Below are 25,793 nucleotides of genomic sequence, written 5' to 3'. Positions count from 1 at the left end.
AACACATGTTATTAGAGCCCCACTTGAGATGAGGGGGCAATAACATAAGCTAAGTCACTTGTTTAAGACCATCCAGCTAATAAGTGACAGAGCTGAGATTTGAACCCATGCAGTCTTGGTTCCAAAGCCAAAGGTCTTCATCTTTATTTACAGTCCCATCTTCTGCCAAAACAACTCCTCTGTTTTACTATATAATGTATATAGCTGAGATGATTTCTGTAATTTTTGAAGTTCATTCTAATATTAAAATCTTAAAAGATACTTTGAGTTAGAAGTATTTAAAAATAACCCCAGTGTCAAGAGCTAAAATAACATCGGGCAAGTATACTTTTCATCCAGAAGTATCAAGGAGCAGCTTTGTTGCTCTTCTAGTTGCCTTGTGCCCTTGCAATGTCTCAGCAGCTCTTCTCAAGAGACTCTCGTTCGGTAAAATGTCTTGCAATTACTGTGTGATTCAAGAATGGATTCAAATAGGTTACCAATTTCCTATAATATTAATAATTCATTTTGGAAAATAACTTCCCCTCTTTGGCAGCTGTTTCCTATCTTCTCTTCTAGTCCACATCCTGTGGATGGATAGCTAAGGAGCTTCCAAACAAGGAGATACCAGGAAATGAAACTGTAGAATCCCAGGCTGCAGAGAGCAGGATGCTCTTCTGGGCCTACCAGGAAAATGCTCTTTTGCTTTTCATGAAAATAGTGTAACTATTCAGCCTAAGCTTTAACTTAATCTAGAAGTATCTTACTAAAGGGTTGGTGTATTTACTTTATTTCTTAAGAGCCTCTTCATGAACATGTATATAATAAAAGAATCAGGGGATCCTTGGGTGGCTCAGCGGTTTAGCGCCTGCCTTTGGCCCAGGGCGCGATCCTGGAGTCCCGGGATCGAGTCCCACGTCGGGCTCCCGGCATGGAGCCTGCTTCTCCCTCCTCCTGTGTCTCTGCCTCTCTCTCTATCTCTATGTCTATCATAAATAAATAAATAAATCTATAAAAAAAAAGAATCAAAGGATAAGGTATTTGGAAGAAATCATCTTCCTTAATATTTATTCGCTTGGTTTATAGAGTTTCAGTGCTTAAAGAACAACAGCTAAAATGCTTTGACCCTTCATAAGTGCCATTTACTATTATTTATTAAGAGAAGCAGTTACAGTTTTTGTTACGTTTTCCTGATTGGGTTAAATACTCTGAATAATATGTCCCAAGAATTTTGGACACATATCTCAATTTTTGGTAAATGATCTTCAGTTCGATTGTATGGTCTAATGCTTACAACACACGGATTGAAAAGCCATCTGGTAGTAGTTTCTTGTAAAAATGAAATAAACACAGGTCATTCTACTAGATAATACATGCTTTGGGGTAGAGTACCGCTAGTTAAGTTATATTGTCTTGTTGCCAGGATTAATAACCACTGCATTCCAATTAATGCATTGTAAATAGGATACAGATATCAGTGGGTTTATGTGTAAGCATACAAACATACACTTTCTCCCACCTCTTAGTTTAACTAAATTATCTTTCATAACTTTTGTTATGGGTCTAATATTTTACAGTTCCCAACTTCTTCATCTCTCCTTTTATATTACAGCCTGCATATATCCATCCACATTTTGGAAATTTTTATTGAAAATAACATAATAGTGAAAATAGTATCTGGTTGTTTTATATAATATAAATCCAGTTTTGGGGAATGTTTTAAATTTTGTGTTTCTTAGTAATATTGGGTTTGACAGTTAAATGCTTCCTTTACAATTTCTATGAGGAAATTAAATTTTTTTCCAAAATTACATTTATTTTAAAAAATCAAGGCATAAACTTTAAAGTCCTAAGACCGTATTATATCTAGGATAATAAGGTGATATTATTATTAATTTTTTTTAGGAAATGGCAGATAGGTACTTCAGACCTGTTGGTAATGATGGCCTGAGCTAAACACCTAATTTGAAGGGACACCCTCCGTGTCAAAGAACAGAATGCTGAAGAAGCTATGGCAAGTATGTATTTCATTGTTGAGTATGATAAAACTCAAATTCTGAATATGTTCACTTTAGATCCCATGATACTATATTTGGCTAACCTCTTAAAAGCTTTCCGTAAAAAAGCAGCAGACTTAGTCTTGATACTGTTAAGAAATGCGCTTTCAAACTTTAAAAATATAGGAGTACTGGCTGCTTTAATTTCAAAGGAAACAGCATCACAGTTCATGATAAATCTATGTGGTATATTAATCATTGATTTTTCAATTAATATTTGTTGAAATACACTGTCAGACACTATATTCAGTGCTGTGGTAACAGTGGTAAACAAGACAAATGAAGATCATGAGGGCAGATAACTTTAGTGTGGGAAAATTGATCTAGAAATTTTACTGTTTTTTTGCCTATATCCAGAAAAATTCTTCAAGACTTCAGAGAACAATTCCTGAAAATATATTTCCAGTATATAGTCTACTAATAATAATTATAATTCTAAAAGTTAAGATATTGGTGATTAAGTACTTAGTTTTAGGTTAAGCATGCCAGTATTTAAATATCTGAATATATTTGTACCTAATTACTTTTATATTTTATTTAACTGACATAAATTGGCTTTCATAAGAAGCATTAGATCACATACTGTAGTGTTGAAATATTTACACTTTAGTCCTATTGTTATTTTAGATAATTCTAGAAAGTACCAAGAAGGATTTTTTAAAGATTTATTTATGTATTTTATTTATATATTTTTTAATTTTATTTATTTATTCATGAGATACACACAGAGAGAAAGAAGCAGAGACACAGGCAGAGGGAGAAGCAGGCTCCATGCAGGGAGCCTGACGTGGGACTCTAATCCGGGACTGCAGGATCCCACCCTGGGCCAAAGGCAGGAGCTAAACCACTGAGCCACCCAGGAATGGAATTTATGTTATTTTAGAGAGAGAGAGAGAGTGTAGGCGCATGGGTACACACAGAGGGAGATAATCTTCAAGCGGACTCCCAGCTGAGTATGGAGCCCAAACTGGGGCTTGATCCCATCACTCTGAGATCGTGACCTGAGCCGAAACCAAAAGTTGAACGCTTAACTGCCTGAGCTACCCAGGCACCCCAGATTCTCTAGCTATTAATGTGGTGGTTCAACTTTCATTTTTAAAAAATTGTTAAGAGTCCTTACAAGTTGACATTACCAATACTAATTACTATTATGTTTCAAAGTATTTTTTATAATTGAATGATTATATTCTGAGTAAAATATGTAAGTTATTTTATTTTATAAATGGGGACGATAATAGACAGATGAATGGTTTTTCAGCCTCTCAATGATAATATCACTTACAGTCAAGAATAGCATTCTTGTGTTAGACTGTCTGTGAAAGATTTAATGTACCTTCTTGGAAAAAGTTAGGGAAAACTTTTTCCAGCAAAAAAAAATTACTTTGGGGCAATACTATAAACTTTAATAACAAAAATAGTGGATTTCATTTTAGTACTTATTTATGTATCACTCTCAATATGTTACTTACCTACCTACATGCCAGCAGAAGATAGAAAACCAGGATAGTGGTTAGTGTTGTAGAAGCCTTACAAAAAGACATTTCACTCCTCAAATCTGGGGTCAGTGCTTGCCAGGAGAAATCTGTCCAGCTTAGATTCTTCTTTTAATCTTTAACAGTATTAAGGTTGGCTTTTTCAGGTAGAAAAATATAGGTAGAGAGGATAGAATTTCTAAACCATTAAGCCTTAGTTTAGTATTAGCAAAGGGACCTGAAATTAGATGATTTTTGGCCAAAGTTTCTTCGGTGCTTCTATTTTTAGCACATTTACTTCTGTCTGTATTCACCTTCATACTTGAATTTTGATCATCTTGAGACCATTTTGGCAATTTTCTTGAGATTTATCTTTTAGGTAATAATTCTTAAAAACCTATGCTGTGGGTACAAATTTGGGTTATCAAATTTCTTATTTAATTTTTTTTTAGGAAATTAGCCATTGTTTCTAAATATTTTTACATTTTGGCTTTGAAAAGTGCCTGAAGTGTATACAGGCCAAAATGGGTTTGCTTTCTTTAAGTAAAGAAGGTATCTTCTTGGACACCTTTTTCTTTAACATGATGGATATTCTGTGTTTTAATTTGACCCCATTATTCTTTATTCCTATTATTATTCCGGGCATTCTGTGATTTTGGTGGATTTGTAACTTTTAATTTGAATATAAACATGCAAAAATAAGTATTTTCAATTGGCTAAACAGAACTCTGACTCAGAGAATAAGAAATGAAACTAAATAAAATACAGAATTCTCAGTATAGGTCTGAATACATATCCCAAAGGATTTATCAGTTTATATTTTAGCTACCTTGAGAACAATTTTAGCTAGTACCAGATCAAAACTAACATAATCCTTAAAAATTATAATTATTTTATAAGTGTTCGTATTTGATTAAGAATTGGTATGAAAGTTGTTTTTATTCACATAAAATCTTACCAAAATAATATGCTTTTGTGGCTAACGAGGCGAGTAAATTATTGTCTGTTAATCATTTAATTTGAAGTATAAGACAGACAAAAAAATAGAGGCATGGAAATTCAGTATAATCACAAGTCTGCTTAACCATAAAAAATTTTAGACTTTTTGTAGCACTAAGCATAGAATTTGAAACAATCTTACTATTTATAATGTATTAATTGATAACTTATTTTTTAATCTCTTTAAAAATGTACAACACCATTAAAGTATAGTTTTCTCCAGGAACAGAAAAATAATGATTCTAAGTTCAGATTTACATTTGCTATTTTTACAGGAACATTTTTCTCCTGAATTTGACTGCAGGACTAATTCTGTGAATGACTTTATTTCCCTTGTTTCATTCTTATGCGGTCCACAAATTTAGACATGTACTACTCATACATAAAACTGATTTGTTACAACAGAATTATAGATGATAGTAAATATTTGTTGAATATTCATTGCTATATTTTAATAAATAGAATGTTTTATATAGGAAGATGTTTTAATATTCTAATGACTAAGGTAATTTTATTAGTAAGGATTTCACCATTGGAAGTAATTTACTATATATTAAGCACAGTTGTTCTTTATAACTCCTCTGTAAAAGAGTGTTTAATGAAGTAAAAATGTTATAATACATGATACCGATATATTATAAAAGGTTTTTTTTCCAACAAATATTATTGAGGCCTTAATAGGCAATGTGCTGGGCTCTTGGAATATACAGTGGAGAGCTAGGTAGACATTCTTTCTGACTATATAAGAACTGCTGTTGGAACTGTCCCTGATAAAATGAATTTTGCTTTCATTAAATGCTCTTCTGTAGAGAAACTTTGTTGAAATTATTTTGATGAGTTTAGAATCATGAATTGTTTAAGAAGTATCTTACCCTCAGAAGAAGAGCTAGGATGCAGATGGAACCATGGAAATTGACTTGACCTAGATGCATATACCGCACATTCTGAGTGCTCCTGAGGGTTCTTAGAACTAGTTTGACTTCTCAGACCGTGGAGCAGGTCCCCAAAGTGTGTGGAATATACTCGAATGCTATACATACTCAGAGATTTCTGCTTCTCCTGAAAAAAAACCTTTATGTAGCACATGTTTTTGCCCTAAAAATAGAAAGTAAACTTTGTTTCCAGCTCCAGATAAATGACCATCAGAATATTCTAGTCTATTTGCAATTTTAAGGCCTTGAAATTGTTTGTTGTATTTTATAATAAAGCAATGTTATAATAAAGAAAATTTGTAAATAGCACACATAAAAATTTCACCCATAGTCTCATGTGAAAATTTAATTTCTTTATATTCTCATCTAGTTTTTGCCCATATGCATATTTTCCCAGTTATTTTATAATTAATATGCAAATTTTGTTATGATTTTTTGTTATGATTCTATAAAAAGTTTAGCAGTAAAAGTGGATAAATATTTTTTCATATTCCTACACTTGATCTTAGTCAAAGGCTGAGAGGCGATTTTTTTTATATTCCTTAATTACTCTTGATTACATTTTATATTTTTGTTTTATTTATTTATTTATTTATTTATTTATTTATTTATTTATTTATTTATTTATGATAGTCACAGAGAGAGAGAGAGAGAGAGAGAGAGAGAGAGAGAGAGAGAGAGGCAGAGACACAGGCAGAGGGAGAAGCAGGCTCCATGCACTGGGAGCCCGATGTGGGATTCGATCCCGGGTCTCCAGGATCGCGCCCTGGGCCAAAGGCAGGCGCCAAACCGCTGCGCCACCCAGGGATCCCTTGATTACATTTTAAAATAATCATATAATAGGGGGATCCCTGGGTGGCGCAGCGGTTTGGCACCTGCCTTTGGCCCAGGGCGCGATCCTGGAGTTCCAGGATCGAGTCCCACATCAGGCTCCTGGCATGGAGCCTGCTCTTCCCTCTGCCTGTGTCTCTGCCTCTCTCTCTCTCTGTGTCTATCATGAATAAATAAATAAATCTAAAAAAAAAAATCATATAATAGTTGATCAGGTTGGGGGTTTTTTGTTACATTTTTACCATTTTTCTACTGAAAAGTTACCTGAAAATAGGTTTCAAATATATTTACAGTGCTATATGCATTGAGAGTATAATTTTTTTATCTTTTTGGCAGTCTTCACTTTGTGTTTTAATTGCAAAGCCACCTAGCTATCTACTCAGTTGTGCAACTGAACTCTACCCCCTTTTTACAGGTAAATAGTGCAAGGTTCCCCTAATTGATTTTGAGCTGTTTTTTGTTGACCTTCACCTGTCAGCTAATAGTGATTTCTGTATGGCAATTTTCGTGTCTCAGCCCCGTTGCACTTTAATGATAAAAGGAGATAAATTGGAACCACACCAAAAAAATTCTTATTCTTTTTATCCTTTCTCCTTTTTCATTCAGTTTGTGTCAGCTGATTAAATTGTAAGAGATAGAAAGAGAGAGAGAGAGGACAATACTAAATAAATGGTACTTCTTCATCCCCAAAAGAATTTTTAGAGACTGGAAAATAGCATTAATTGGGCACCGACTATGTTTTACTGTGTGTGAAGCATTTTATTTGATAGGCCTCTGATGTGGATAGCACCATTCTTATTTTTTCCAGAGCAGCCTTTCTGTTTCCTTTCTAGAAGCCTCCTACAGTGTGCTCATAGAGTTCCTGATGTTTCCTCTCTCATTGCATTGATCACAGCTATTTTAAGTGATTGTTTACTACCTGTTTTTCTTGCTCAACTGCTAGTACTGAGGGACCTGAGGCAATCTATCATGGTCATTGCCTTACTATAGTGCCTAACACAGTGCTTGGCTCATGGTTGACATCCAACAAATAGTTGAATGAATTTGTTGAATTGAAGAATCTTGGTTTTATAGATAAGAAAACTGAGGTTGATTCTGAGTAACTTTTCCAGGCACCGAACCACTGAGTAACAGAGCAGACTCTAGAACCTGTGGTTTTATCCTATATCACAGCTCCTCTGTGAATGTGTTCCTCTGGGCCTGAGTTTCTTCTGTCATGAAAATGGGGTATTTGTACTGAGTTCCCTGCTTCCCCCCAAATTATGACTTTATGTAATCAGGACCCCGAGGATCTCTTTGTTTGTGCTTTGGTCTATTTTTGAGCTATATACATTATAGTAGACTAGAGCCATTAGACCAAATCTTGAGGTTTTTTGGGAATTCTCAGTCACCCTTAGAAATAATACTAAACAATATAGTGACTCTGGTTTTGTTGGGAAAATGTAAACAGTATCAGGAATAAAGTGGGGAGTATTTCTTGGATCTGTGTATTTGGGTATAAAAGTCACCTGAGTTGGAGGCCATCTTTAATACCTGAGATAATCAGATTTGAGTCTTTTGCATTACTGAAGATTTTTTTTAAAGCTTCTCTTTTAAGTAGCTTAAGTTTATATTGCCCAAACCAGTGCTTTCAACAGAAAACACACAATAGTGCATATACATCATTAGATTGTAAAATAATCTATGAATATTTTGTAATTTTTTATGGCTTTAGCAAAAAATATTTAAGACTTTAAAATTGGGGCAGCCCGGGGGACTCAGTGGTTTAGTGCTGCCTTCAGCCCAGGGCCTGATCCTGGAGACCGAGGATCGAGTCCCACGTCAGGCTTCCTGCATGGAGCCTGTTTCTCCCTCTGCCTGTGTCCCTGCCTCTCTCTCCCTCTCTCTCTCTCTCTCTCTCTCTCTCTGTGTGTGTGTGTGTGTGTGTGTGAATTTAGCAAATTCCTATTTTTAAGCTAGATAAAATGAAAAGTAAGCAGCTTAACCTAAGACCTAGAGAGCCAGATCAATAAAGGGACCTTAGGTCCTCAAGTTTCTCTTTTGTATCTCTTAGTAGTACTGGCAACTCTGTTCTACCCTGAGTGCCCAAGCCCTGCCTTCCACAGTGAAACAAGCTGAAGGACACATTAAATTTACTTTAGATTAGTTTTCAAATTTCATGGCTCAGCAGTTAAGCTGCAAAGGATTTTTAGTGACACTGATAGATACATTGTCTTGAAAGTATTTAAGTTTTTTAAAGCACAGGCTTTCAAACACATCTCAGAACCCGTTGGAGATGGAGGTAGGGTTTGTGGGATCCATGGGATGGAGTCAGGAAGTAGTTTAGCCTTTCCTTCTTCAACCAGACAGCTGTTCTTTTATCTGTTTTGCCCCAAGGCTTCTCATAGAATTTTGTTTGAAGAAAGGGCTCCCCTACTTACAACAAAAAGTTTGAAAACCATCACTAAGGAAAGGTAGTTTCAAAAAAACCTTCTATCTTTGATTTTTAACTATTAGTATACTCCCAATGATATAATCTAAGATTCTAGGAGAATAACAGTTACAAAATAACTTACTCCCTGCCTTTCAACAATTCTCCCTCACTGCCAAAAATATGAGTACTGCTCATTTGTTACTCATCCACTTACTTCAGGCTATTTGAGGAATTCCCTGTTCCTAATAACCAAAAAATGATCAAACAGCTATACTAGCACTTGAACAAAATAGTTCAAATCCTACTGAAATGACTAGGAGAGATGGCATTAGCCTAGCATAAAATATTCAGTTAAGAAATAGTTTTAAATATCAGTGATTTCTTTATATTACCTTAGAAATCAGAGGCTTTTTCCTGGGTGGGGGTGGGGAATGACACCTTTGAGAATCGAATACTATTATTATTAAGTGGATGCTTTTTATTTTATGATATGGGAAATTGGGGAATGAAAGACATTTAGGCCAACTTTCCTTCTGTTGCTTGGATACATCAAATAGATATGTAGTATATATTTGAATAATCCCAGTGAAGAGGATCTTCCTACCTTCAAATCAAAGGCAAGGCATTCTCTCTTTGGACAGTTCTGTTTCCTAAAGATGTTTCTGCTTTTCCTGAGTCAATATATCTCCTCATACACCCTGGGTTTTGCTTTATAATCTTTGAAGTAAACTTTATCTCCTCAGTTCAGTGAGAATAAGGATCAGACTAACAAATGAAAATAGTTCTAATTTGGAGTAGAGAGTAAGGGAGACCACTTAACTCATTCATTTTTCTTTGGTTTAGACTTCAAAGCACATTACCTTTCATTGTTGTAGCATAAAAATTTTAAGTATTTGGATACAAAATTACTAAAATGTATTTGTATAAACATAATTCACTTTTTCTTGATAAATCACAATCATTCTTGTGAATTTCTGCTGCTGTTCTCTGTGGTGATGTTCTCAGGGCATGTTGAGTTTCTTTTATTTTTTATTTCAATTTCTTATTTCAATAGTGAACATATATGCTAATATTAGTTTCAGGTGTAGAATTTAGTGATTCATCACTTAAATACAAAACCCAGTGCTTGGACGCCTGGGTGGCTAAGGGGTTGGGCATCTGCCTTCAGCTCAGGGTATGATCCCAGGATACAGGATGGAGTGCTGCATCAGCTCCCTGCAGGGAGCTGCTTCTCCCTGTGCCTGTGTTTCTGCCTCTCCCTCTGTGTATTTTATGAATGAATAAATAAGTCTTTAAAAACAAAAAACAGGGGCAGCCCGGGTGGCTCAGTGGTTTAGCGCCACCTTCAGCCCAGGGCGTGATCCTGGAGACCTGGAATCGAGTTATGTGTAGGGCTCCCTGCATGGAGCCTGCTTCTCCCTCGGCCTGTTTCTCTGCCTCTCTCTCTCTCTCTGTCGCTCATGAATAAATAAATGAAATATTTAAAAAAAATAAAAACAAAAAAACAGTGCTTGTCACAAGTGCCCTCCTTAATCCCCATCACCCATTCAGCCCATCCTACACACACCTCCCTCCATCAGCCCTTAGTTTGTTCTCTGTTGTTAAGAGTTTCTTATGGTTTGTTACCCCTCTTTTCCCCCTTCCCTTATGTTCATCTGTTTTGTTTTTTAAATTCCACATATGAGTGAAATCATATGGTATTTGTCTTTCTCTGGGACTTATTTTGCTTAGCATAATACTCTCTGGCTCTGTCCACATTGTTGCCAATGGCAAGATTTCATTCTCTTTGATGACTGAGTAATATTCCATTGTATATATGTATACCACATCTTTTTTTTTAAAAAAAAGATTTTATTTATTGATTGATTAGAGACACAGAGAGAGAGGCAGAGACATAGGCAGAGGGAGAAGCAGGCTCCCCACAGGGAGCCTGATGCAGGACTCAATCCCAGGACCCCTGGATCATACCCTGAGCCCAAGGCAGACACTCAGCCGCTGAGCCACCTGTCCATTCATCAGTCGATGGACATTTGGGCTCTTTCCATAATTTGGCGGGGTATGTTGAGTTTCATAGGACTGTTTTCCTGTTCATTCTAGTTCAAGTTAATAAACATTTAATGAGTCCCTACTTGTAGGCTTTTTGCATGCAGAGGGGCTACAGAAATAAATGAGAAGGCAGCCAAGATAGTTCAGCTGAAGATAGTTCAGCTGGGAGAGCATTACACTGAAGATACAAAGGTCCTTGGAAGAATGAGATGCACTGTTGTAAGGAGACCAGGAGTATGGATAGGTTGTGGGATAGAAATGTAACACTCCTCTGCCACAATATGGTAAGTGCTAGACTAGAAGATAAATTGAGGAGGAGGTCAGGCCAAGTTAAAGGGAGAAGGTGATCTATAGAGCAGACAAAGATAATCACAGCTCATGCACAAACAAGGCTTCTGGCATAGGGAATGACCCCATTGTGTGTCCCTGGACAACAGTTGTATCTACTGTGTTCAAAGCATAAGAAATAGGAGTCAGGAGGGAGACTACAGGAAGTTGAGGTTGAAACCAGGTGTAAAGAGAACTACACGTGGCTTAAGGAGTTTGGGTTTCATTCTTTCAACACTGGGGAAACTTTAAGTCAGAAGATTGATATGATCATATAAGTTTTATAAATTCTAGTAGCATTATGGAGAATGATTAAGAATAATGTCTCTAAAACTAAAACTTTGATCACTCTTACCCATCTTTGCTGCTTCTGTCATACTTGGCTCTACTACTAGAATCATAAAACAGCCTAGTAGGAGGAAGAGGGCATAAGTGATGGATTGAATTTCTTATATACTTAATGGCTCTGAGTACCTGTGACTACCTTTTAGAGTTTTAAATTTCCTCCCTTATTAACAGATTATCATTTCACATTGATAATAGTGTGCTTGCCAAAGCAAACTCTTCTCCTTTTCAATATAGAGCTGGCTGAAAAATCCAAGTAAACAGCTGGGGGCTGACCATGATACAGTATGTGACTTTCAGTGATTTGACTTGGAGACATATATTTTGATCCTTAGATGACTTTTTTTCCTGGTTCTGGTCTTATTCTAGATCTTTATAACTGAACTATCCAACAACTTCATATAAGTGAAATATAACTGCAGCTTGTTTAAAAGATCATAATCACACATTTAAAAACATTTTTAAATTTATTTTAATATAGGTGATTGGAGTTGTGCTTCAAAAATTTCAGCAGTTCAACAGTATTTTATCTGCCAACAATAAGCTCTTTACTTGATTGCACCATGAGAAAGCTGCTAATGAAACTTGCTGAACACAAAAATGGACTTGAAGAACCAAAAGGCATTGTTTTCAAATGAAGAATACTGAACAATTTTAAGCCTTGATGCTTTTTAATCACCAGTGAGATTTTCCTCATAACATCAGAATGGCAAGCAGGCGAAAATCCACAACACCTTGCATGGTCCTTGCCAGTGAACAGGATCCAGACCTGGAGTTGATATCAGATTTGGATGAAGGTCCTCCTGTACTTACACCTGTAGAAAACACCAGAGCGGAGAGTATCTCAAGTGATGAAGAAGTTCATGAATCTGTGGATTCTGACAATCAACAAAATAAAAAAGTTGAAGGTGGCTATGAATGTAAATATTGTACTTTTCAAACCCCAGATCTAAATATGTTTACTTTTCATGTGGATTCAGAACATCCCAATGTAGTGCTAAATTCATCCTATGTTTGTGTCGAATGCAATTTTCTTACCAAAAGGTATGATGCACTTTCTGAGCATAATCTGAAATATCACCCAGGAGAAGAGAATTTTAAGTTGACTATGGTGAAACGAAATAACCAGACAATCTTTGAACAGACAATAAATGATCTGACTTTTGATGGTAGTTTTGTCAAAGAGGAGAATTCAGAGCAAGGTGAATCTACAGAAGTTTCTTCTTCAGGAATATCTATCAGTAAAACCCCAATCATGAAAATGATGAAAAATAAAGTGGAGAACAAACGGATCACAGTTCATCACAACTCAGTTGAGGACATTCCTGAAGACAAAGAGAATGAGATCAAACCAGACCGTGAAGAAACTGTGGAAAATCCAAGTTCCTCAGCCTCTGAATCTAATACAAGTACTTCCATTGTCAACAGAATACATCCAAATACTGCCAGCACAGTCATGACCCCAGCAGCAGTTCTTCCTGGGTTAGCACAGGTGATAACTGCTGTATCAGCTCAGCAGAATTCCAATTTGATTCCCAAAGTCTTAATCCCCGTTAATAGCATTCCTACCTACAATGCTGCATTGGATAACAACCCCTTGTTGCTTAACACCTACAACAAGTTCCCTTATCCCACGATGTCAGAAATTACTGTTCTTTCTGCTCAAGCAAAATACACAGAAGAACAGATCAAGATATGGTTTTCAGCCCAACGTTTAAAACATGGTGTTAGCTGGACTCCTGAGGAAGTAGAGGAGGCCAGAAGAAAACAATTCAATGGAACAGTACACACTGTACCTCAGACCATAACCGTTATTCCTACACACATTTCCACAGGGAGTAATGGTTTACCATCCATTTTACAGACATGCCAAATAGTTGGTCAGCCAGGACTGGTTCTTACACAAGTAGCTGGAACAAACCCCTTGCCAGTAACAGCACCTATAGCCTTGACAGTGGCAGGGGTTCCAAATCAAACAAATGTACAAAAAAGTCAGGCACCTGCTGCCCAGCCTATTGCAGAGACAAAGCCAGCAACAGCAGCAATCCCACCTTCTCAGCTTGTTAAACATGAAACCACAGGGGCAAACCCTGATTCATTTGGCATTCGAGCCAAAAAGACTAAAGAACAACTGGCCGAATTAAAAGTCAGCTACCTTAAAAATCAGTTTCCCCATGATTCAGAAATTATCAGACTTATGAAAATCACAGGCCTGACTAAAGGAGAGATTAAAAAATGGTTTAGTGACACAAGGTACAACCAGAGAAATTCGAAGAGTAATCAGTGCTTACATCTCAACAATGATTCCTCCACGACTATTATTATAGACTCCAGTGATGAAACCACAGAATCTCCAACTGTTGTTACTTCACAGCCTAAACAATCCTGGAATCCTTTTCCCGACTTCACTCCCCAGAAATTTAAAGAGAAGACTGCAGAACAGCTCCGTGCCCTTCAGGCAAGTTTTCTCAACAGCTCCATACTCACAGATGAAGAGTTAAATAGGTTAAGAGCTCAAACCAAACTTACCAGAAGGGAAATTGATGCTTGGTTTACAGAGAAGAAGAAATCAAAAGCTTTAAAGGAAGAGAAAATGGAAGTAGATGAAAATAATGCAGGTAGTTCCAAAGAAGAACCTGGAGAAACTTCTCCCAGAGATGAATCTGGTGCACCTAAGCCAGGAAATACGGGCAAGATCTGTAAAAAAACACCTGAGCAGTTGCACATGCTTAAGAGTGCATTTGTCCGAACCCAGTGGCCATCACCAGAAGAATATGACAAGTTGGCTGAAGAAAGCGGGCTTGCTAGAACAGACATCGTCAGTTGGTTTGGGGACACCCGTTATGCTTGGAAAAATGGAAACTTAAAATGGTACTACTACTATCAAAGCGCCAATTCGAGTAGTATGAATGGGCTGTCCTCCCTTAGGAAAAGGGGGAGGGGAAGACCCAAAGGAAGGGGAAGAGGAAGACCACGTGGGCGGCCGAGAGGAAGCAAGAGAATGAACAACTGGGACAGGGGGCCATCACTCATAAAATTTAAAACTGGAACTGCAATACTTAAGGATTATTACCTGAAGCACAAATTTCTTAATGAGCAAGACCTTGATGAGCTCGTGAACAAATCACATATGGGCTATGAGCAGGTCAGAGAGTGGTTTGCAGAAAGACAGAGGAGATCCGAGTTAGGTATGGAATTATTTGAGGAAAACGAGGAGGAAGATGAAGTGATCGATGATCAGGAAGAGGACGAAGAAGAAACAGATGATAGTGACACTTGGGAACCCCCACGACATGTGAAACGGAAGCTTTCTAAATCAGATGACTGAAATGTAAGTTTCTAATCTGAGTGTATATTCATCAACCATATACATTTAGAATAGTCACCTTATATCTGACGCCTTCACTCTTGACAGTTTTTTCTGAGATGGTTTTCCTTTTAGCTAATAAGAGGACTAAGGACCATGACTGTGGCCAAGAGACACGTGATTATTATGTGTAGTCTGATTATTATGATTGTTACATTTATTATGTAGAATTTAATGCTGCTATCATTTTTACATAAAATGTTTTTTTTTTTTCACTTTGTTTTAAGGGAAAGGTACCCATTCTCAGAGAAGGGAGACTAGACTGGTGTTGGAGTGGGGGGATTCACAAAATACTAAAGATAACTAAAATGTATTGTTTGCAACCCTCCTTCACTAAAGCTTCATTTTTTGCCTATTTAAGGGAAGAATTCAAAAACGAAAACTAAAGAGAAGGGGAAAAGTGTACCGAAGGACAAACTTACCACAGGGGCGAGGATTGCTCAGTTTTAGGAAACTAGGTGAAAATGGGTATCTTTTTTTATTTATTGTATTGCCCCCCAAACTATTAGGTTTTTAACTAGAGTTTAAAATGCTTTATGTGTTAAAATTATTCAGTAATTTTTCTGTTGAAAGCCAAAGGTCTATTTTAGGCTTTATGTAAATTCATATTTGCTTGGAGGGCATCTGTTTTTGAAAACTGTGATATAAATTATTTCTGTCTTAGAGATCAAAAGGTAAATAACAGATTTGATATTAAATTAACTCAGTTGCCTAAAGTGTCTTTTCATTCTTTGATAGAAAACAAACCTGCTACCAGAAGAAATGCTGTAATTGGTTAAAAATACATCTCTTGCTATAAAAGCGCAAGTAAACATGCTTTAAATCTGAAAGGTTTGGCATGTTCCTTAAATTTTAATTCCTTTATAGATTGAATTAAAATTTCACTGTAGCTGCAATCAGACACCTGATTTCGAGTTAGGACTTCAATTCTTAATACTTTTGGAATTTAATAGCATAGTTCTATTCTACTCTCTGTTTTGGAGTGTTCTAGGATAAAACTATACTCTGTTGAGTATAGAGTAAACCATATTCTATTGCGATTAATGCACTCGTCACAAAATGTTTGTATATGTCTGTCAGTAGTCCAAAAGCATCTTATTATCAGAGATTACTGCCGTGTTCTCAAACAGTAAAAAAGGAAACGAGGAATAGATCCTCATTATCGTATGAGCATGTTTACTTACCTCCTTAGCTGTTTGTATCCCTACCCCATCCTCTACTTTTATGCTCTATTATTCTGCGCAGTATTTCCTTGACTCCCCCATGTCTTCCTCACTGGTTTTATTTATTTTGTTGAACAGTTATTTATAGAGAGCTTAATATGTACCAGGCACTTTTCTTTTTGCTTAGCAGTCCTTTTCCAGACTTTCTTTTCATTAACATTTTTTTTCAAGCAGAAATATAGATGAAACTAAAGCATCTATTTTAGAGTAAATCTTACTCCAGGTTTTGAGCGTAATGTAAGTAACAGGAAGTTAAACAATGTTGTATAGCTTTATCCTGAAGTGCAGTTCTCCATTTCCTAATGTCAGAAATTTTCAGGACAGGCTTTCTTCTGACCCAGATGCATAAAATATTTTTACCAGGCTTTTTTTTTTTTTTTCTAAACACAATTCTCACTCGGCCAAGATTAAATCAACAAATGTGTTGCTGCAGTGAATTGTCCTTGTGGTTGTAGTAACTTCAGCAATGATTCTGTAGGGAGCTGCAATCTTCTAAAAATAACAGGAACTTTTTTGTACAGTTTTTGGCTTTGTGTGGATAATTCTCATGTTCTGTATTGACACTCTAATGGATACTATGATAAAAAAAATTCATACAAAGCCACAGTTTTCAAAAAATTATGTATGTTATTCATGCACTTTCATGGTACATATTCAGACATGCCTTTAAAAATATTCAAAAGTCTAAAATTTAAAAATGCATTAATTAGCAAGTTACTGTTGGCTTAACAAAATAATTTTTCATCTTATAAGAGGATTCATCTTAAGTTTCCTCTTAATAGTTATTTCTTCACTTAAATATGGTTCAGTTTACCAAAAATAAGTAACCAAAACTTCTCCAAAATAGTTATTGCAAAAGGTGAAATACATATATATCTTTTGCATAAGTGAGACTTGTATATAAATAGAAAAAAAATACAAGAGCCTTTAGATCTCAGTCTGTTTATTACAAATACTGACAGTGAGTATACACTTCCTACTAATAATTGTTTTTATAAATTTTAACATAAAGGTGAAAATGTCCATATGCAGAACCTATACATAGGAGTTGCACACAAAATCTACTTTATATAAAATGTATATAGCAAGTGATCTCAGTGTTTAATAAGCAAATACAAAGGATGTATTTTCATGGCTAATTTGTATAATTTTTGTTTCTAAAGTGGTAAACATTAAAATATGGGTTTTAAAAAAATTTTAGTTTTTTATTATGTTTTTCTTTTATAGCTGCCTAACGTTGGAGGAGAATCAATTCTTCAACGCAAGATGTCTGATTTACTGTGAATGGGCCCAATCTTTGATGACACTGAAAATGTTTTGGGGCATACACATTCTCAAAAAAATAGGATCCAATACCCAAAAGAAATGGAACTTAATGTTGTGCCAAAGTTAAACTACTGCATTTGGCGGAAGTTCTGCAATGTAAATAGAACACTAATTAAGCAACTTGTAAAAATTCGAATTTTAATATAGTACATTTTTATTCTGATATGATGGAGATGTTCTGATTCTTAGACGTTCTGAGGGGGTTTAATGACCACTAGAGCTTGTCCTCATATTTTGTCCAGCTTAATACTGTATGTCTAGTGAGATGGGCCTTATTGCCTGTATTCTTTGATATGTGATTAAGCTTATAGCTTTGAGTGACCAAACATTTTACAGAGTAAAAATTGTTAGAAACAGGAAGAGGAAAAACTTGATGTATTTCTATGTCTTATTTATCAGGCCCTGCACTGAGATTAAAATTTGTGCATGGGCTTATACAATTTCAACGTAAGTGAAAAAAGCAGCCTATTGACACATGTTGAAACAGTAAGATTTTGTGATATCATTGGCCCTTAATGATGGATCTTTAATTTAACACATTCATGGATACCACTATTATTCTGTAATACTCTGTTCATTTTTTTCATTAGAAGCTGAATTTGCTTTGTATTAACCTGAAGATAATCAATTCTGAAGAAGGAAAAGAAAAAGGCATAAGAATTTGGGTAGGGTGAAACTCTGAAATAATTATTTTACCAAAAATGTGAAGAAGAACCATTTAGTAAATATATACTTAATGTTTTCTTAACAATCATATAGAAATCAGAAATGTTTGTACAGGTATCAGATCAGAATTTTCAAGAATTCTCTTTCAGGGAAATTCTACTTTATGTAGCAATTTCAGTGAATAGAGAGAAAATTCTGAACTGATCATAATGAGTTAAAGGTTAGCTTTTCATTTATGAATCATGGGAGTGTTAACTGTTAACTCTTGCCATATCAGGAGACTGAAAGTTCATACTAACTTATAAACTTTGTAAAGACCGGTGCTGTTCATTCATGTTGAGAAGGACCCCCCCCCTTTTTTTTTTTTGTGACTTTAGGATCGTTTTTCAAAATGTGCTTTCTTCATAGAAAAAAAATGTTCAGTTTAATTAGCTCTGGATTTGAAAATGTTTTTCCGAATGACCGGATGTAGTGGGCTTGGCCAGTTTCTTTTGTCTAATTTAATGAATAATATTAAGCTCTTGTTTTTACCTAAATGTTTGTCAGCTAATGAAATGTTATGAAAAAGCCTTGAATATGCATGCTGCTTTCATTTTTATAAACTTTTTATTTTTTAACTATAGCTTTATTAGTAATTCCAAAATGCTGCAATTTAGCTGATTTCTTCACTCAGACAGCTGGCTTTGTGGGTGGCTTTTTCATACTACTGTTAACTTTTTTAAGAAGAAGCAATGTAAAGACTGTAACAATTTAATGCACTAAACTGTTCTTTCTTTTACACATTTAAAAACTTCTTAAAGCCCTCTGTATTATAATAATTAAATTGCTCCCTTTTTTAAACCATTGCTAATGTGGTCTGCGTTTTGTTTGACAATTTTCATATTTGAAATGTCAAGTATTAGAAATAAAGCCTTTGAATAATATATTTATATTATGTTTCCCCTGCTATATGTAAACTTTGTATAACCATAAATAACTAGTAGTAATTTCCCTCTCTGTCTCTTTTATAAACTTGACACTTCATTCTGCTCTGATGTTTGCTAGATTTTAAATATATTTATTTGACAGAGCAAAAGCCCTCTTTTCCGGGTTAATGATGTCCTTGAATACAGAATAAAAATTAGCAGTGATTAGTAGGTTTCAGTTATTTTTTTTCCATTTTATTAACTGAGTTTTTAAAAAAACTGTGGTAAAATACACATAACAAAATTTACCACTATAGCTGTTTTTAGGTGTGTGATTCAATGGCATTAATTATGTTCACAATGTTGGGCAACCATTACCACTATTAACAAAACGTTTTCATCATCCCAAACAGAAACTCCATAAACGTTAAGCATTCCCCCTCCCCCAAGCCCCTGGTAACCTTTAATCTACTATTCTATTTCTCTAAAATTGCCTATTTTTGATATTTCAAGTAAGTGGAATTATACAATACTTTTCCTTTTGTACTTGATTATCATCATGTTTTCAAGGTGCATTCATGTTGTAATATATATCAGTACTTTGTTCCTTTTTTTTTTTTTTTAAGTAGGCTCCATGCCCAGCGTGGAGCCCAATATGGGGCTTGAACTCATGAGATCTTGGTCTTGAACCCTGAGATCAAGACCTGAATCAAGATCAAGAGTTGGAGGCTTAACTGATTGAGCCACCCCAGGTACTTCTGATACTTTTTATGGCAGAATAATATTCCAGACTGTAGCTGTGTTTTGTTTGTTTGTTGTTTTATTTGAGTATAGTTGCCACACGATGTTACATTAGTTTCAAGTATACAACATAGTGATTGAACAATCCGATATATACATTTTATTTATTCTTCTGTTGATAGATGATAGACATTTGAGTTGTTTTTACCTTTTGGCCAGAAAAATGCTACAGTAAACATGGGCGTGTATAAGTATCCATTTAGAGTCTCTGTTTTCAGTTCTTTCAGGTATTTATCTAGGAGTGGAATTGCTGAATCAAATAGTAATTCTGTGTTTAAATTTTTGAGGAACCACCAAACTTTTCTACAGTGACAAAATGTCTTCCATAGTGTCTGTAACCATTTTACTCCAGTTTCTTTGTATCCTAGCCAACATTTTTTATTTTCAGTTTTAAAAAGTCATTGTTATTACTACTAGTATTACTATCCTAATAGGTATGAAGTGGTGTCTCATAGTTTTGATTTGCATTTCTCTAATGACTAATGATGTTCCACATCTTTTAGCTGTTTATTGACCATTTATAGATTTTCTTTGGAGAAGTAAGTGTGTGTTCAAGTCCTTTGCCCAAGTATAATTGGGTTGCTTTTTGTCGTTGAGTTTTAGGGGTTCTTTGTATATTCTGGATGGACACCTTTTTTTTTTATTTTTTTTATTTTTTTTTCTGGATGGACACCTTTAACAGATTATATGATTTGCAGATACAGTCAGTTCTCATTATCCACAGATTCTGTTTATGAAATTTGACTACTCACTAACATTTATTTGCAATGCCGAAATCAATATTCATGGCACTTTTGTGCTTATCCACACACGTGAATGGTGGCAAAACATTTGAATTGTCAAACTGCGTGTTCCCAGATGAAATTTAAAAAAAAAAAGTTATGCTTTGCCTCTTATTTCAACTCTCAGATTATAAAGAAACATCCCTTCTGTAGTCTGTTAGTGCCACTTTTAAAGTATTTTTGCGTCTTTTGTTGGTGATTTAGCTGTTTAAAATGACCCTAAGTGTAGTGCTGAAGGACTGTCTAGTGTTCATAAAGCAAGAAAGCTGTGAGGTGCCTTATGGAGAAAACACGTGTTAGACAAGCTTTATTCAGGCATGAGTTATGGTGCTGTCGGCTGAGAGTTCAATGTTAATGAATCAACAATGTATATTAAATAGGGTATCTTTAAACAGAAGAACACATAAAACAGGTTATGTATTAATCAGTTTATGAAAACGTTATGATCAAAAAACTCCCAGGATCTTAACCCTAGGAGAATTTGTTCAGTATTCACTAAATTAGTGACTCTATAGGACATAACTATTGAGAGGAACAAAAATTGACTATATTTTCTTCCTTCTGTGGATTGTATTTTCACTTTCTTGATAGTATCATTTGATCAAAAAATTTTCTACTGTGATAATGCTTAGTTTATCTATTTTTGTTATTGTTGTTATTTATGCTTTTGATGTCATATCTAAGAATCCATTTCCAAGGGGTGCCTGGCTGGCTCAGTTGGTAGATCATGAGACTTTTGATCTCTAGATTGAGTTCAAGCCCTGTATTGGGCCTACAAATTATTTAATAAGAAAAAAAGCCATTGCCAAATCCAAGGTCATAAAGATTTACCCCTATGTTTTCTTCTAAGAGTTTTATGGTTACAGCTCTTTTTTATGTTTTTTATTTTATTTTTTATGGTTACAGATCTTATATTTAGATCATTAATGCATTGTGAATAAATTTTTGTATATGGCGCGAGGTAAAAGTCCAACTTCATTCTTTAGTTTGTGGTAATCCAGTTATCCTAGTGCTATTTGTTGAAACAACTATCTTTCTCTTACTGAATGGATATAGCACCCTAGTCAAAAATCAGTTGCCTATATTTATGAAGGTTTATTTCTAGACTTTCACTTCTATTCCTTTGGTATATATACTTATCCTTTTGCCATTGCCACACTGTTTTGGTTATTTTAGTTTTATAGTAAGTTTTCACATCAGGAGTATGAGCCCTTAACTTTCTTCTTTTTCAAGATTATTTTGTATACTTGGGGTCCCTTGCAATTATATGTAAATTTGAGGATTGGCTTTTCCATTTCTGAAAAAAAGTTATTAGAAGTTTAAATTATGAACCATGGAAGCAGTTATGTTGAATCTTTAGATTGCTTTGGGTAGTATTGACATCTTAACAATATTCAGTATTCCTATCTATGAAGATGAGATGCCTTTCCACTTATTTAGGTCTTATTTCTTTCAGCAAGTTTTGTAGTTTTCAGTGGATAAGTCTTTCACCTCCTTGGTTACATGTTATTCATAGATATTCTTTAGATGCTATTGTTATTGGAATTGCTGTCTTAATTTGTTCTTCAGATTGTTTATTGTACAGAAGCAACTAATTTTTGTTTGTTGATCTCATAACCTCCAATTTTGCTGGATTAACTTATTAGCTCTAGTAGTTTTCTTGTGGATTCTTTAGGATTTTCTAATGTAGGATCATGCCCTCCTTAAATAGATGTAGTTTTACTCTTTTCCCATCTGGATACCTATTTTTCTCATCTAATTGCTCTGGCTGGAACTTCTGACACTGTGCTGAATAGCACTGGTGAAAGAGGACATCCTTGTCTTGTTCCTGATCACAAAAGAAGGCTTTTAACCTTGCCATCAAATATCATTATCTGTGGGCTTTTTATTAATGTCCTTTATCATGTTAGGGAAGTTGTAGTCTTAGTGTTCTGACAGATTTAATTGTGAAAGAGTGCTGGATTTGTGTCAGATGCTTTTTCTGGCATCAATTGAGATGATTCTATGGTTTTCCCCCCTTCATTCTATTAATATGATGTCTTATATTGATTAATTTTCTTGCGTTAAACCACTCTTGTATTCCTAAAATAAATCCCACTTGGTTATAGTGGGAGGGCACTGGGAGGGGTTTTCCTGATGAAAGAAGTGGTGAGCTGGGATGCCTGGATGGCTCAGCGGTTGAGCGTCTGCCTTCAGCCCAGGGTATGATCCCGGTATCCGGGATCGAGTCCCACTTTGGGCTCCCTGCGTGGAGCCTGTTTCTCCCTCTGCCTGTGTCTCTGCCTCTCTCTCTCAATCTGTGTCTCTCATGAATAAATGAATAAAATCTTAAAAAAAAAAAAAGAAGTGGTGAGCTGAGACCTAGTAAATGCAGGGAAGGTTGTAAGATAAAGGAAAGACTTGGAGTGGGGGACAGGGGCAATGTAGGAGGCCTATTCTGGAGAGAACCCAGCCTGGCTACAAAGCAGGATTCAGTGAAAGAAATGAGGTAAGGAAGGATAAAACGTTTATAGGTGATGGATATGTTCATCATCGTGAGTGGAAGGAGGGTTTCATAGATACATACCTATGTCAAAATTCATTTTAAATATGTGTAGTTGTTAATTATAACTTAATAAAGTTGTATAAACAGAAACACAAAAATAAATAAACAAATAAAAGAATAAAACAGTATGAGTTAGTTTGGTGTCAGACTGTAGATGGCTTTGAATGCCTAAGGAATGTATAGTTAGTAAGGCATTGCGCTTTTTATTTTATTTTTTTAAAGATGTATTTATTTACTCATGAGACACACACAGAGAAGCAGAGACATAGGCAGAGGAAGAAGCAGGTTCCTCACAGAGAGCCCAATGTGGAACTGGATCCCGGATCCTAGGACCAGGCCCTGATCCGAAGGCAGGTGCTCAACCTTTGAGCCACCCAGGTGTCCTGGTATTGGGCTTTTTAAAAGTACCTCCCTTGGGCCAGGAAAGTAGTAACCTCAGACACCCATCTTTGAGGGCTGGATAAAACTTCCTCTTGCTTCATAGAGCATCTGGATTTCTGGGTAGTTCCAAAAACGATTTGAAAACAACCAGTCTTCCCACCTTTGGTTAAAGCCTATAGTCAAAGATAATATTCTGGTGTTCTGGAAGGGAGTATCTTTGAGAGGCAGAAATAGAAATTGAGCAGGGCTCAAGACCGGGAGAGGTGTGGAGGTCTGTAATTTCTAAGTATAGTGAGAACAATCTTGTACTCTGGAAGCACCCTTGAGTCTGTGGAATGATGTACCCAAGAGACTAGACTCTACCCCAGGGGCTCCCAGCCAATGCCAAAGCAAAGACCCAGCTCTCTGCCTGGCATAGTGACTGCAAATTCCGTAGACCACACATATATGTACACTTGGCTCCCTGCCACCTCCCAGTTCCACAGCCCCCACCCCCACCCCCCGAGCCACCAGGAGACCACCAGAACCTTCAGCTTTCAGTTCTTTGAGATGGCATCTCACTCTTTGGCCATTAGAATCTCTTGGCCAATGACCTGGAAAGGGGACACATAGTGATGCTTGTCATTTTCTTATGCTCAATAAATATTGGTTCCTCCCCTCCCTCTCAGAAAAGGCCTCATTATGTGACTTAAAACTTCAAAGTGCCACTTCCTGTCCATTCAACGAGCATTGATAGAGCAGCTCTGGACCAAGCTCTGTCTGAGCGCTGAGTTTCCAAAGAGTGAGAAAGACACTATCTTTAATTTCCAACTGTGGACTGTTAAATGGACTGTGATAAATGCCACAGTGCATGAAAGCATGGAGGAATTAGAAGAATGAGGAGGGACAGCTACCTGGAGGAGGTGGTATCTTGTGGTGGGAAACTCAATCTAATAATCTATAAAAACAGATTTTAATGACAACCAACAAAATCTTAAACACTTGTAGAATTCCCTTTTACTCCCTAACAGTGCCTAACACCTAGCATTTCCTATGTATTTAATAGTTACAAAGTACTCTTCTCTTTTATTTTATTTTATTTTTTACTCTTCTCTTTTATTTTACTCTCTTCTTTTTATTTTTTTAACTAGGCTCCACACCCAGTATGGGATTCAAACTCACAACCCCAAGATTAAGAATCTCTTGCTCTACCTACAGAGCCATCCAGGCTTCCCTCTCTTTTTAAAAAATGACATAATCCTAGGGCCTTTCTGTCAAATGACGCAGTGATTTAAAACTTGGGGTCTAGATGCCAGGTCCTCAACAGTGATAAGGGCCCTTTGAGCTGTTTCCATTATTGCCAAAGGCCTGATGTTAATTACATTTAACCTTTCCCCAGGCTTCCTGGGGTCCCTAACAGCTACCTCTTTGCTTTCAACTAAAACTCTAATACACAATGACGTTGGCTGGTAGGCTCAGGCTGAGCAGAAGCTTGTATTGGCTGTTATATAGAATTTAGATTCAATGTTTTAAAGGAAAATGAAGCAATTATTAGTTAATTAGTGCAGTTTTATTGTGTGCACAAATCCTCCACAACTTTGGGGAAAATAACAAAGGCTTCTTAGTGGTAAAAAGGCTAGAAACCCCGCACCTCAGGAATCCTGAGTTCAAAGGCTGAAGAACTCTCTCATACTCATAAGCTGCTGTTCTGTGGCTTCTTGACCACTGTGGCAAGAATATCTAGCTTAGGGCAGCCCCGGTGGCTCAGCGGTTTAGCGCCGCCTTCAGCTCAGGGTGTGATCCTGGAGACCCAGAATCAAGTCCCACGTTGGGCTCCCTGCATGGAGCCTGCTTCTCTCTCTGCCTGTGTCTCTGCCTCTCTCTCTCCCTCTCTGTGTCTCTCATGAATAAATAAAAAAATAAAATATTAAAAAAAAGAATATCTAGCTTAGATAGTTTCGTTGGGCCAGGAGGAGGCTAGGAGGCTAGAATGAGGTGGGAGGTAGAGGGCACAGATCCCAATAGGGTGGAGATTCCAAAACCAAACAGCCTTAAAAAAGAAAAAACTGGAAAAAAAAAAAAGTTCTCTCTGCCTGCCTTTGCTTTGTTCTTACTTTGCACCTGAAACAGGAATTTTGAATGACCATATCTTACTCACTTGCTATCCGACAAGCACTTTACATGCATTATTTTAATCAATGCCCATTTCACAAATTGGATCACACCGCTAGTGAATAACTAAACCAGGATCATGAACCCAGACAAATCTGGTCCATGAGGCCCTTTCAACACTATACTATATTGCCTTTTCTGCTAGAACAGGGCATATTAGGATTAGGGCAAATATCTCTACCCTTTTAGACTCCATTACTTCTGGATGCTTATATTATGGATACCTCTTTTTCTTCTACTTTTCT

The 25,793-nt window shown here is 36.1% G+C and overlaps 1 protein-coding gene across 4 annotated transcripts in view; it reads left to right on the top strand.

Annotated features, from left to right (window-relative positions):
* Positions 1-25,793, top strand: part of ZHX1 (zinc fingers and homeoboxes 1) — a 36,354-nt gene that overhangs the window by 5,637 nt on the left and 4,924 nt on the right. Inside the window, exons 2-4 of one of the 4 annotated variants that reach the window (XM_055314282.1) lie at positions 1,885-1,997; positions 11,883-14,732; positions 17,193-18,828. In XM_055314282.1, the coding sequence (XP_055170257.1) occupies positions 12,108-14,729 (2,622 nt within the window). In that variant the 5' untranslated portion in view covers positions 1,885-1,997; positions 11,883-12,107 and the 3' untranslated portion in view covers positions 14,730-14,732; positions 17,193-18,828. The other 3 variants (XM_055314281.1, XM_055314284.1, XM_055314285.1) reach the window with 3 other exon arrangements.

Source organism: Nyctereutes procyonoides, unplaced genomic scaffold, assembly GCF_905146905.1.
Source record: "Nyctereutes procyonoides isolate TBG_1078 unplaced genomic scaffold, NYPRO_anot_genome, whole genome shotgun sequence".
Lineage (NCBI taxonomy): Eukaryota > Metazoa > Chordata > Mammalia > Carnivora > Canidae > Nyctereutes > Nyctereutes procyonoides.
The sequence above is the reverse complement of the archived record's forward strand: the minus strand, read 5'-3'. Positions and strand labels throughout refer to the sequence as shown.